We start from the raw sequence: 13,311 nt of genomic DNA, 5'->3' as shown, positions 1-13,311 counted from the left end.
TTTCGTAAGCAGAAATCACTTTGTATTTAGTAAGTTGAATTTATTTGGATGCAGTTGAAACGTTTTTCGTACCAGGAACTTTTGTATATTTTCAGTTTGAAACTCAATTAAATTTGTGCACATTTAACCAATCACAACTAAGAAACAACAATTAAAACGAATAAGTAATTGAACTAGCGGCAGGGGAGGAGCTCTTGCTCTACACTATGAATAGCTCCTCGAGGGGAGTTTTGCCAAAGACTTTGTTCAGCACAGACTTGACTATGAGGCCCATGGCCTCGCCAATGCTGGGCTTCAGCTCATTGAAGATATCCTGCCAGTTCTCGTTGATCAGGATGTGCATGTTGTCGCTGAGATCCTTCTGGCCATGGAAGAGACCCTCCAGCTTGTAGCTGACATGCGAGGGATCGACCTGCATCTTGATGTCCGTCACCTCGGCGTAGGTCTGGTGGTCGCCCTTCCTGATGGGCCGCAAAGTGATGAAGGAATGGATTTTGCAGTGCTCTGTGAAGACAAGAAATATGTAGATGAATTTTGTTTGTTGGCTGCTGTCATACTCAGCACAATCTCGGCCCTGCCTTTGCCCACAATGGGCAGAATGAGCACCTTGCCGTCCACCGAGTAGGGTCCCTTGAAGGCCAGTTCGGGCGCCTCCATGACAAACTCAATTGGCTTACTGAGATCAGTGGTGAATCCGCTACAGACCGAAGGATAGAGATGGATAATTAGATCAAGAACCAAAACATCAAGACATCAACCCACCCCACACGCTTGGAGATGCCACGTGACAGGCCCAGCAGGTCAACCTCCCTGAAGCTCAGATCTATGCTGACCGGACTGTGTGGATTTCGGCCAATATTGAACTTGGTGATGTGCAGCGGATCCAATGGTATCAGTCCCAGCTCCTTGATGCCGCTCTGCGCGTAGTTTTTAAGCACATAATTCACGCCATTCATCACACACTGATCGTCCATAATGGCGCATCTCTGGATACCAGCGGCTGTGCAAACAGAAATTTAATTAGCAAATAAACAAGGCAGAGCTGAGGCAGGACTCACGCAAATCAGAGGCGTGTCCGCTTACGGACATGGCCAGGCAACTGCTTAGCACGAGCAGCAGGACGAAGCAGTAATTTCTCTCCATTATAAACGCCGTTGAATGCAATTGAAGACTGTCTCGCTGGCCCACAGCTGTGCCCAGCTTTATAGTCGGGTTTTTTTCGGGTTGTTCTCCTGGCCAGTTCCCACAATCGAATTGTTATGTCCGAGTGTGAATTTAAATGGGATCGTCTCATATCACTTGTGTTTTGCTGCTGCCGCTGTAAACCGCTTTTGCGTTTTAACTGGCCGAGCATCTCACTTTAGACTGAGTCAGTGCAGTCTCGGTAAATGGTAAATGGATTATAAACAGAAAACCGGCGGCCTGAGTGAGTTGTTATTACCGGTAGATTTATTTTACGACTCCCTTTAATGAACTACCAATTTGAACTTGATCTTGCCATGCAGGTGGGTAGGTGTGGGGGTTCCAGTTCCAGTTCTAGTTCCAGTGCCAGTTCCACGCCGCATGTCAATGACACTGCCCTGCCCGGCCCCGACTCCGACTCCGGCTGATATGCAAATTTTCCGAAGTGCGCCTTAACATTATTCATTAAGAAGCGCCTTTGACATACTTTAATTGCGTTTTATGAATTGAGTGGCTGATAACTTGTTAACACAGGCAAGACATTGTCTGACCTGATCGTAAGTGGGGTCATCCCATGCAGTAAAATATTTCCATGTAGGTCGGGGAGATCGATCTCTATGGTAGTGCCACATACTTTCAGGCTGGAGTAGGAATACGTTCGACTGGGAGGGGATCAACCTTTGGTCAAATTAAGTTATTTAGTTGCTTTTCCACTTATTGCAATATCGTAATCATTACATCTAAGGATGATTGCTCGCATATGCGTGCTTAGTTGACTCAAATTATAGTATCTACTCATTATCTACTCTCTTCCGCGGCAAAGTACTTGGCATAGGGATACTTGGAGAAGACGCGCGTCATTAGGGGCTCGTATAACGCGCTGAAGGCTTTCTCGATTGACTCCTTCGTCTCGCTGAAGATGGCCGCACTGTTCTCGTTGAGGAAGGTGTTCATTGTGTCGCCCAGCGTCTTGTCACCGTTGAAAAGATTGCTAAAGTAATAATGCTGGTCCTTTGGCTTCACGGTATACTTCAAATCGATGGCCTCCATATAGATTTCTCCATTCTTTTCCACCGGCTTGCCCGTGAAACTGATTTTGACATCCGATCCCACTGAAAACAAGTGGAATTTAGTAGGGATCTTGGAGACACTACTCTCACTTACTCAATGTCATATTGCTGTAGCCGGATCCACTTATGGGCAGTACGAGGACCTGCCCCTTGATGGAGTATTCACCCACCAGCGAAAACACCTTGGAGGTCATCACCATCTCATGCTTTGTGGCAATTTCCTTGCCGAAACCTCTGTGCAATAAATAAATGTAAAGTCTGTTGGCCTCCATTTGCAAATATCTCAGAACGTACCTCATCTTTTTGAAGCGCAAGTCCTTGTTGCCATACAGTTTGTTGTTCGTGAAGGTGAGATCAATGTTCACTGGACTCCCATTGGCGCCCTGCTTGAGCACCATCTTATCCACGACCAGTGGATCCAGCTGTATCAGGTTCAGGCTGTCATCGCCCTCGGTTGCCTTCTCGGTGATTAGTCTGTTGCAAAACTTGACAAAGCATTCGGTGTCTCCGTATTTGCATGGCTTGGGATCATCAGCTGTAGGGAATCGAGAGGGTTAGGGAGAAGGCTGCTTCCTGGCTGCATCTGCTCTTACGGAAATCCGCGAGCACAGCCACTGCCAGGCACAGGACGAGGGTAAGAACAATACGCGACATGTTGAAACTGCTTTAGAATGCGAAAACTACTGACTTTTTACCGGCACTTCGTTTACTATTTATAGTGGCGCGGCACGTCAATTGCACGACACTCATTCCCCTACCCACCCGCTTCCATTAGTCACCGCAAAACTGTAAGATGCTGCCTGCTGGTGCTTACGCGGGGAATGGAACCCGTTTGGGACTGGAGCTATCAATTGCATCATTAGGTTACGCTTGGCCTGAATCCATATTTAAATGTGGTGCACTATTGATTAATTAATTGCACATTCTTGTTATCTAACACTGGCAAACAGTGTTTTGTGTGTGTGTGTGTGTATTGCTTTACAAATCCTCAACTTATTTACGTTTTACGGGACTCCCTTGTGGCGGGGCTGTAACTTTAATTGATTTATCATTTAATCCATCAGTCAGCACACAATTTACGATTCCAACTGGGTTTATACTATTGCGCAATGTACTAGGACGCTCGGCTGCGCCGATCGACACTGATACACGTGTTATTGAACGGCCACACACACGCGCCACAGCGTTGGGATAGGAAAGTTGATTTGATTGTGTTGCACAAAGCTTATAAAATTTGTGCTAGCTCGAGTCAATTAACTATTTTCCCCACCTCGATAACAGTTGTGCACATAAAGAATAGAATAACACAATGCGCAAACTGACCTGCAGATGCTGCTGGCAACGCCCTGCGTCTAGCAAAATCTGAGAGACAGAGATAGCACCAGATAAAACAGCTTGAAATGCAGTGGAATTTATATCAACGAATGATGGTATAACGGTAATTGTATACAAGAATTTTGAGTGCACAAATTCTTTAGATTGTTATTTGTAATTAAGAATAACAGAAACGCGCGAAACTGTGCTACTGTGCAATGTGCAGATCAGATCCATTTAAGTTGGCAGCGCCGACTTCTAACTGTTATAATCAAGGCCGCATGGAGTGTAAACTTTGGCAATTTTTCTTGTTAAATCAAATTACTAGTTTACGACTAAACAGCACCCTAAAGATATAATCTGTATAAACGTAATACTTTTGTTTTCAACGCTTAACGCTTTATAATACGATGATAAGCAATTATCTAATTATAAATGTAAATGCACTTGTGTACAGGGGGCAAAGTGTTATAATTGTTATTGTCTGAAAAGAAATCGTACGCTAATTACAGAATTAACGCGTCAATTCAATGGAAGAAAACGATTAATGATATAACTATTTACACTGGAAACCTGGAGGAGGTCCAAAAATAGCCAAATGGGACAAAAACAACGGAGTCATCATGATGGTCACAGACTCTCTTGCAGAATGGGAATTAAAAAGATTTAAGGTATGCCGCAGTAACAGGTTCCGACACTATAGATTTTGTTAACCAACACGCCCCGTTTTACAGCCCAGCATCCTTATAGTGGGAATGGGAATGAGAATGGAAGCATAACTAGTTTTGACTTGAGTGCAGTTGATTGACTCGCAAATGGAAGATTTTTATGCACTGTCCGAAGGTCAACCGGGTGTCGTGTCGTCGCCTGACGCTGGAGCCATGGACGCCCCCCTCGTTTTTACCGTTGCATACACTTGAACTTGAGAGCGAGTTTTCGCTCCGAGTGGACCTGAGTGGACTGCAGGCGATCTTTGCTGCTTTGTCATGCAAATGGCGGGCACCGCCGTCACGTGAGGCGATTGCTAATCAGTTGCCAAAATCGAATGCGACAATTGTGCGGAAATGATTAGAGCCCCCCCGGGGCAGCAAAAGCTACAGGTAATAACCGGTTTTTCATATACAATTTTGTTTATTCTATCGTTTTGTTCTTTATAATAAGTAAATAACCTATCAAATATGATAATGATGATGATATGGTGGTGCCTGGAGCAGTCATTGGCTGCACGCTTGATAGGAAAATGTCTGTGAGGGTGTTGGGGGGGGAATACTCGTACACTTATGCTGCTGCCTTAGGGTTAATGTTAATGACTAAGACACGCTGTTCCTTATCAGTTCTCCAGGTACAGATCCTCGTAGGCGAAGCGCTTGAACAGATTGGTGAGAATGCTCTTCATGATCTCCGCAATGGCCAAATGAATGGAAGGATGCAGCTCGCTCCAGACCTCGACCCAGTTCTCGTTGAGGAACTGATTCAGATTGGCACCCAGCGCCTGGTCCCCGTTGAAGAGGTTCGTCAGCTTGATGTTCATTCTGCAAGAAGTCCATAAATCATATAGAAAGCTGCCTGCAACTGGAACTGCAACTGAATCGCTGTTACCTCTGTGGCTCCACGAGCACCTTGAGCTTGTCCACGGTCAGATAGGTGCGGCCGTCGCGCACCTGCGTGCCAGGCTTGAACTTGACGGAGAACTTGGGCGAATGCAGGGTGATCTCAGCATCACCGTCGCCGCGGATGGGCAGGATCAGTATGCGTCCGTCAGCGGTGTACTTGCCGCGCAGCACAATCTTCGGTATGCTGCCGTACATCTCGAACTTGCTGGTGGCGGGATCTGCACCAAAACCACTGCAACACAATCAATTGGGTTAGTCCTGACTCACTGTATGTCCTTGTGTTCACTTTTATTTCCACTCACACAGCATTATCGAACTTCACGCCGGACAGGCCCTCCACATTGACGTCTTTAAAGTTGAGCTTGAGGTTGAGGGAGCCCGTGCGACCGTCTGAGATATCGAAGCGCTTCACCAGGAACGGCTCGATCTGGGGGAAGCCGGCTGCGGGATAGCCCGTCTTGGCATACTGGCGCACCACATGGTGGGAGGTGTTGATGATGCACTTGGTGTCGCCAGTGCGGCAGCGTTGCAGATCGGGAGCTGCAATTAGGCAAGGATAGGCCAGGAGTTAGGCTGCCAAAGAGTGTATCCCGGATGGGGAGAACTCACGAAAACTGGAGGCACCACTGGCCAGGACCACTAGCAGGGAAACAAAGCACAGCTGGAGCAGCAACATGCTGAAGGAGCAACTCTGATCAACGGATGGCTACGAATACGAATTCGACTACGACTGCGACTACGACTGCGCGAAGCGTTCTCGATGATTTTTGGCGAACTCCCGACCAAGTTCAATGCTAAACTGTAAATTGGCTCGGGACAGACGCAAGCATTTATAAAATTTTGCTCGCGCTGGCTGCGGCGACGGGACGGTCCCCAGAGCCGGGCCAAAACGCAGACAACCAGACGGGCGGCAAAGTGGAGGTGGAGGGGTACACTTTATAGTTTATTCATTCTTGACTCGTCTTGCCTGTTATTGTTGCTGTTGCTACTTTTGTTGTCTCTCTTTTTGTCTGTGGCTTCTCCTCATCATCATCATCATCATCATAGGATGGATGCCAGTTGATAGGCTACACATATCGAGAATTCGCAGTCAGCCCCGCACAATATTATTAATTAATATTATTAACATGTGCCCGCAGCAGCAGCAGCAGCAACAATCAAAAGTGATTCTATAAATTTTAATGCTCAAACCAGCCAGTTTTTGGACAGCGGGACAACTGGACGGGGAAGCTCTTTAATTCTTTTTATCGTATACTTTTTATAGATCTATAAGTCGTAGAGCAGGCAGCCAGCCACCCGCCACCCCACAACACTCCCGCATAACAATGTGAAATTGAACCTGTCCGTCTAGCCTGGTCTGTCGATCGTTGGGTTGGGTGTTCGTTCGGCTTTGTTCGCGCTTTGATGAAGTGCAAATAATATTTATAAATCAGCAGCCAGTCCCGCGATGTACATCTATCTGCTGTTTGCTGTTTGAGATCAGCGATCGAGGATTAGAATATTTTCGGGGATTTCCAAAGTGAATGTCAAATAAAAAGTGGAAAAGTGTTAAGTGGCAGGTCAGTGATCAAAGGTTAAAGATCACACACGAATATTCTTGTGGGTAAGTTAGTCTAATCTTCATAATTATCTATAATTAATCATCTTCCCTTCTAGATTGTACCATCCGGCTGTTGCATTTGCCAAATTCTACAGAAGACCTCGAAGATGATTGCAAAGAATTTCCGAAAGAAGAGACAAATCGATCTTTTTAATATGTATTTTCGGCAACAACTCAATTCCGAGCATAAACCAATTAGACATCATAAGTCAAAGAGCAACGGGAGGCGACAACAAACTGGTTTGCCCCCTTAATGGGGTTTCGTTTCGCTGCTCAAAACTTGCCCCCTCCGAGAGCTGATCACTTTCAAATTATTCTGACAAGCGCGCTGCGCAAACAGGCCCAAACCGGCAGCACGGACAGGGAGGGATTCTAATCCAATCCAACCCGACCCGACCACTTGCCAAATGGTAGTTAAAGTCTTTGAGCGTTCGTCATCGACCAATTAGCATATTCCATGATGCGGTGCGGTGCGCTGTGCTTTGCTTTATATACTATAATATTTATACGTAAACCGGCATTCTGGCATTCTGTTTATTTACCCATCCAATTGGCGCCAGGTGACTTCACATATTCAAAATTTATTCATTATTTTGGCAATTTGTAGTTGTGTTTACAGAGGCAATTCCTAGACGCTGGCGTAGACAGCGCGTTACAGCGGCAGCCGGTTACGCCGCTTTAAATAATTGTATGAGAATATTTAAATGCTCAAACAAACAAACACGCGTTGTTTTTAATATTTGTGCGTGACTCTTTGCATTTATTTACATGTCAATAAACTGATAATAGCTCTCAAGTATGCATGTGTCTCAAGCGTTTCACTATTCGATTGTCTCGAGTATCTGGTCTGGTCTGGATGATGATGTAAATCATGATTCGGCAGAAATGTTCCAGAAATCTTTGCTTGATTGTAACTCCGCCTTAAGTTGCTGGACTACCACTAATGAATTTACTATGCTTTGATTTTTTTAGTTTGTTTCACTGAAAATTATTACTCAATAGTTTGAATGACTTATTTTGAGGAGAATCCATATTTTCCATTGATAAATCTTGTTTGAATTCGAACTGTGGCGCCATAGATAGGTATGTGTTGGCTAATTCCTTACTTTCACTCCCTTCAATCGTGGTGAAAACGATTCTTTTAGGTGGGTTTAATTTACGATATATTTTTGAGGATCGTACGGTATCTGCCAAGAGAATTTCCCTGACCATCAACAGCGCGCGCAGCTAGCTATATTTTGAATTGAAGCTTTTTTATTACCCGAAGAGGTCAAACCATCGGTTGTTTTGCAACTTGTAGAGACAAATGAGAGAGAGAGCTCAGTCAACTAAAATTAGTTTGATTATAAAGGAAAGTAATTTTTTATACATTAGAAAGGAAAGAAATTCTTAGATCGAAACGTAAAAATGAAATGCTGATTTTGAAATATGATATCAACCAATCAAAATCAATATTTTTTCTCAAAAAACATTTGATTGATTTGTCAATCGGATTAAATTATTGTTTCAAAATCGATGAATGTGTTTTAAGACTACGGTATATTTACGGTATGTTTTTGAAATGAGAGGGTATATTTTGGTATATTATATATGAGGTAGGGCTGACAAATATTTAAGAAATATCATATCGGAGATATTTAAAAAATATCATATCGGCGATATATTTTTGATATTTTTGCTTGGAAAAAAATATCAAAATAAATATAAAAAAACAGAAACCTTACATATGTTTTTAACATCTAACATCCACTTCTTGTGTTTTTTTAGTATTATTCAACTATCACTGCAAAAATAACGATATATTTGATATTTTTGATATTTTTTGCTAACAACAGAAAATATATTCTTTATGGGGTCGGAAACATACCCTATATATTTATTTAGATCCTGTGGTTAGTTGCTGAACTTAAAATATCAAAAAATATCGCAGAAACACATCAATATATTGATATTTTGGGAAACAAATCACGATATAAATATAAAGTTTTATTTAAAAAAATATCGATAGATTGATATTTTGATATATATTTGACAACCCTAATATGAGGGTCTGATGGGTATATTTTATCGATAATTCCGCGGTCACACTGGTGCCAAACATCCACATCAGGTTTAACTTTTTTAAAATTCTTGTGAAACAAATAAATGCTTTGGTGAAACACCTAAAAGAACCAGTCTTAGACAGATCAGACAACCACACCATGAATGGAAAGCAGTTAGTTTTGGTTCTGGCCACCGTCCTGGTGCTGGGCAGCCTACAAGTGGCGGCGACAGAAACAAGCGACAACAAAACCGGCGAGTTTGTTGCCACCAGGGACTGGCAGGTGATCAGCGAAGGTATGTGGGGGATTACGTGTCCTACGCCGACACATTACTAATTCATGAAGCATTGTCTTGCAGGTCAGGCCATTCCAAAAGGCTTGCACGTACGCATTAATTTGCAGACTGGCCTGAAAGAGGCCAAGCTGCTGGACGAGAGTGAACGTGGCACAGCGCTGCAGAGCCAGACGGAGGAGAGTGACAGTGAACCGCTGGCCCTGGACTACAAGAAAGATGTAGCTGAGGCGGCGCAGCGCCACGCCAAGGAGTACGTGGAGTTGCGCAAGGCCTACAAGGAGTTCCAGAAGAATTTTCGCACCGATGGCGAGCTGATTGTCCAACTGATTGGACAGTACCGAAACTTCAGCAAGAAGCCCCTAGAGTCGGAGCTGAAGACCAAGCTGGACGCGCTGGAGAACCTCGAGTTTTTGCTTCACCAAATCGACAATGCCCTGGTGTTTATCGACAACGGCGGACTGGATGACGTGTTGCTGCCCATCGTGGTCAACGACACGAACACGGCGCTCAGAGTCTCCGCAATGCGTGTGCTGGGCTCCCTGACGAGCAACAATCCCAAGGCGCAGATCAAGGTGTTTGAGAAGAGCTTCGGATCGTATCTGTCCCAAATACTCATGAGCTCCACAAGCTCGGCGGAGATCTCCTCGGCGCTTCATGCCTTTGGGGCGCTGCTGCGAAAGTTTCCGCTAGCCCAAACGCGTGTCCTCTCCACCTCGGGCACACAGGCGCTGATTCGTGTACTTCGCAGCCCGGACATGGAGCTGCGCAGCAAGGGCAAGGTGGTGACGCTCATCAGTGATTTGGTGCAGGAGAAGCGTTCAGTGCTGGAAGGCAGTAAAGACACGACGGATGCTGCCTCGTCCTTCGCCCAATATGTGCTCATCGAGTTTGAGTCTTGGCTGGAGACGCAGGGCTACTGCACAGCATTGGATGATGTGCTAGCGAAGGACTTTCTGCACTTGCTGGACCAGCCCGAGCTGGTGGAGCAGTTCTCCACGGCCATCTGGACCACGCAGAGTATGTGCCACGTCGCCTGGTCGCAAAGCTCGGCCCTGCGGCATGCCCTGCTCACGATCCGCAATAGATATGCCAATAGCAAGGATGAGTATCGTCTGGAGGTGTCACAGGCGCTGGACAATATCTGCAAGAGATTCTACGACAAGCCGAAGCACACAGAACTGTAGGTGGACAGACAACATTCTCAGAAACGTAGCCAATTTTAGTTGTATGTATTTAAGTCTCTATTTATTTAAGTTGATTTGAATGCAATTCGAACGCCAAATCGCAGGTCTCCAAATATGTTTAGGTTAAGTCTGAGGATACTTTTCTTACACACACACACACAGTGGCCAAGTACTTGTGATGCGCACAGAATGCTCTTAATGTGAATATAGAACTGGTCATAAAATTTCAAGATCCATTAGGCAGCCCAGTCAACGCGACAGTCCAGGTCAACCCCCCCTGTCAGCTAATCGACTTTCTCCGTGTAGCAAAAAGTTCCTTCAAGACCCTCCCACACCCCACTTAAAGGCGTACACAATCGACCTGCTCATAAAGTAAGTCAACAGTATGACCTGCCAGGGTTGCGGCAAGAAGAGCAAAAACCCATTGAAAGCATGTCCCAAAAACTACTTGAAAGGAACTACACGAAACTGTACAGGAAAGCCACTTTTAAAAGGGAAGGGCGAAAGGGATTGTGAGAGAGTGCAATTATGTGCCGCCGGCGACGTCCAGCTCCAAGAATTACAGCAATTAACGGGGCATCCACATGCAAATGCAATGTCACTGAGCTGAGTCACGAAACGACAAGTGGAGGGAAAATGGCGAGAGAGAGAGAGAGAGAGAGAGTGAGGGAGAACCGGCACCCAGAGAGGCAGTGAATGCCGGCAGTGTTGGGACGCCACTTGCTTTGGTTGTCATGGCAAAAATGCAAGGTAAACAGAGAGAAAGAGAGTGAGAGAGAGTCTTGCACACACGATAAGGAGGAAGGGGTTGAAAAAGCCCCGCCAACCACTCGAGCATAACGAAAGCACAAGTGAACAACTGAGAATTGAATGAGCAAGTTGAGCAGGTGCGAGAGCCTGGACTCTACAAAGGTGCAGGGCCATAGGGTGAGTGCTTTTGTGCCACTGCGATCATTGCGATCATTTGCTACTTGTTTGTGGAGCATGGAATACCTCACCCCTCACCACTTGTACCCCGTGGCCGCCACTTTGCCATCAATTTGGCCGTTGATTGAGATGAGCTGGGGCGCGTGCGCCATGGAGTGATTCTCGTTACTCCGTCGCACTTCGCCCTTCCCGTCGTCTTCGTTGCTGCTTTCCGTTTCTTTTGTGCTTCTTTTGTGGTGTGTTGTGTGTGGATGGATGGCAAAGAGGAGCTTAAATCGAAACGCTTGACGAGTGATGTGGAAACATTTTCAACGCAACAACAACACAAACAGCACACGGACGGACCGAGAGAGTGGCTTCCACTCACCACCATCATTCGGGAAACGGCAATCGGCACTCGGTACTCACATGTGTGTGCATAAACATACATACATATGTATGTATGTATGTGTGAGCATAAGTCCGAACGGAACGCAACGCACACCGGCTGGCTGGCTGGCTTCACTTTACAGGCTGTTGCTGTTGCTGTTGCTGCTACTCTTTCTGTTTGCCTCACCTGGTTGTTAGGGCCATCCATGGCTCGGCTCATTCCCTGCTTGTGGCAACATTATGGAAAATCAGTTTGTGTTTGGATCGTGATGAGCTCGTGCGGCGCGACGGAGTGGTAGCAAAGTGCTTCGCCTGGATAATTCTCTTAACTCTAATACAAACTCCAAACTCTAACTCTGTGTAGTGTGTGCCCACAATGGCAGTGAAAAGTTGGAGCATTCATTTATACTGCTAAAAGGAGTAATGCACTAAGGATAAAGTGATTGGCTATTTAAAATATATATTTATCGGTGACTTGTGCAAAAAGGTTAAGAGGAAACATTCCAGAACTTATTTAATAGTTCTACGACGCATCCTTCCCACTGAACTGAAGAGTTTTCTGTTTTCTCACCTCTTTTTTTCATTCAGAAACTTGCTAAAATTCCCAAAAATTGTTCCTTGAAGCGGGGCCTTTCCATTGGACAACATAGAATGGAACTGACAGACCTTCTCTGAGCGTAATTCAAAAGAAATATATTTTGAAATCTTCACAAAAATTTGTTCTTAAAAAAAAACGGATTTTATTCCCTTAAATTTGTTTTGCCCAATGCCTCATCTCCATTTAGTTCCTTGAACTACAAATCAGGGTGGGCGAAAACTCGTCGCTCGTGGAACGAATATTGGAAAATGCAAACGTTTTTCCACAGGTGAATGACTTTTTGTGCGCTTCCGCGAGTTTCCGGTCAAAAAACCGTTTTCATTTTCGCTTCCAATAGCCAACGGCCAACGGCCAACCGGCCAGTGGCTGATTTGTATGCAAATGTTTGTCTGTGCCCCCTTGCAGCCATTCATTCCGTGCAACACCACCACCACACCAGGCGCTCACACTTTCCCCAAAGTGCCCACCCTGCCTGTGGCATGCCATAAATCCTGGCCATAAGGAAGCTACTTTGCCAAGGGGACAGACAGGCTAAAGTGGCGCCTGAAATTCTTGTACGGTTGTGGACGGAACGGAACGGAACCAAGGAAACAACTACAAAAAACTATTTAACAGGCGGTTGGGTTTGTTGTTATTGTTGTTGTTGTTGTTCTTGGTGGATGGTTGGCAAAATGCCGCCAATTCCGTTGGTGGCAACAACTAAGGCAATGTGGCAACCGACCCCCACGACTCTGAGCTGAGGTGACATGTGTGCGACATTTGTGCCACAAGCAACAAAAGACAAAGCGGATCTTGAAGAAGGAGAACCCAACGCTTCGTATGCTAAAGATGAAAAATAACTGCGAGGGGGGGTTCTCTCGGGTTGGGCTAATGTTCCAGTTGCTTTGGTTTCTGTGCCAAAGTGTTTGTCGTCTATCTAATAATCTTGTAATAATCTAGAAGACTGTTGTGCAGATTCTACACCTCCATCCCCATGTCTTATGATACCCTTTCCGCCTTTTACAGAGCACACAACAAAAGAAAACCTCACCATAAATTCCATTAGAGAACGTTTATGTAGAACATCGCAGATAATAAGCTAATTTATAGCTGTCAGAAAAAAGGGAAATATAAACTG

The 13,311-nt window shown here is 45.2% G+C and overlaps 3 protein-coding genes and 1 long non-coding RNA gene across 5 annotated transcripts; 2 read left to right on the top strand and 2 right to left on the bottom strand.

Moving 5' to 3' along the window:
- Nucleotides 1-52: 52 nt before the first annotated feature.
- LOC117898714 lies at nt 53-3,003 on the bottom strand. Its single transcript, XM_034808331.1, has 8 exons — nt 2,846-3,003; nt 2,547-2,787; nt 2,347-2,486; nt 1,984-2,294; nt 1,059-1,254; nt 763-1,000; nt 558-697; nt 53-504 (listed from the first exon to the last, which is right to left on the bottom strand). Exons 1-8 carry the CDS (start codon nt 2,904-2,906, stop codon nt 200-202), a joined length of 1,632 nt encoding a protein of 543 aa, XP_034664222.1. The 5' UTR covers nt 2,907-3,003; the 3' UTR covers nt 53-199.
- A 588-nt stretch (nt 3,004-3,591) lies between these two features.
- On the top strand, nt 3,592-4,740 carry LOC117899597. The gene is made up of 3 exons (XR_004649191.1): nt 3,592-3,690; nt 4,079-4,237; nt 4,301-4,740. It is a non-coding gene; the product is annotated as an uncharacterized LOC117899597 (long non-coding RNA).
- Nucleotides 4,741-4,782: 42 nt separating this feature from the next.
- On the bottom strand, nt 4,783-5,994 carry LOC117899592 (protein takeout). Its single transcript, XM_034809711.1, has 4 exons — nt 5,789-5,994; nt 5,482-5,719; nt 5,166-5,411; nt 4,783-5,098 (listed from the first exon to the last, which is right to left on the bottom strand). The coding sequence occupies exons 1-4, from the start codon at nt 5,853-5,855 to the stop codon at nt 4,897-4,899; spliced, it is 753 nt and encodes a 250-aa protein (XP_034665602.1). The 5' UTR covers nt 5,856-5,994; the 3' UTR covers nt 4,783-4,896.
- Nucleotides 5,995-8,866: 2,872 nt separating this feature from the next.
- On the top strand, nt 8,867-13,311 carry LOC117899584 (nucleotide exchange factor Sil1). 2 transcript variants are annotated; one of them, XM_034809701.1, is made up of 3 exons: nt 8,867-9,116; nt 9,180-10,296; nt 13,200-13,311. In XM_034809701.1, exons 1-3 carry the CDS (start codon nt 8,981-8,983, stop codon nt 13,237-13,239), a joined length of 1,293 nt encoding a protein of 430 aa, XP_034665592.1. In that variant the 5' UTR covers nt 8,867-8,980; the 3' UTR covers nt 13,240-13,311. The 2 variants fall into 2 exon arrangements, with proteins under 2 accessions (XP_034665592.1, XP_034665593.1); XM_034809702.1 differs by lacking the exon at nt 13,200-13,311 and having other exon boundaries at nt 8,868-9,116; nt 9,180-10,524.

Source organism: Drosophila subobscura, chromosome O (assembly GCF_008121235.1).
Source record: "Drosophila subobscura isolate 14011-0131.10 chromosome O, UCBerk_Dsub_1.0, whole genome shotgun sequence".
Taxonomy (NCBI): Eukaryota; Metazoa; Arthropoda; class Insecta; order Diptera; family Drosophilidae; genus Drosophila; species Drosophila subobscura.
This window is presented reverse-complemented; position numbering and strand designations above follow the sequence as displayed.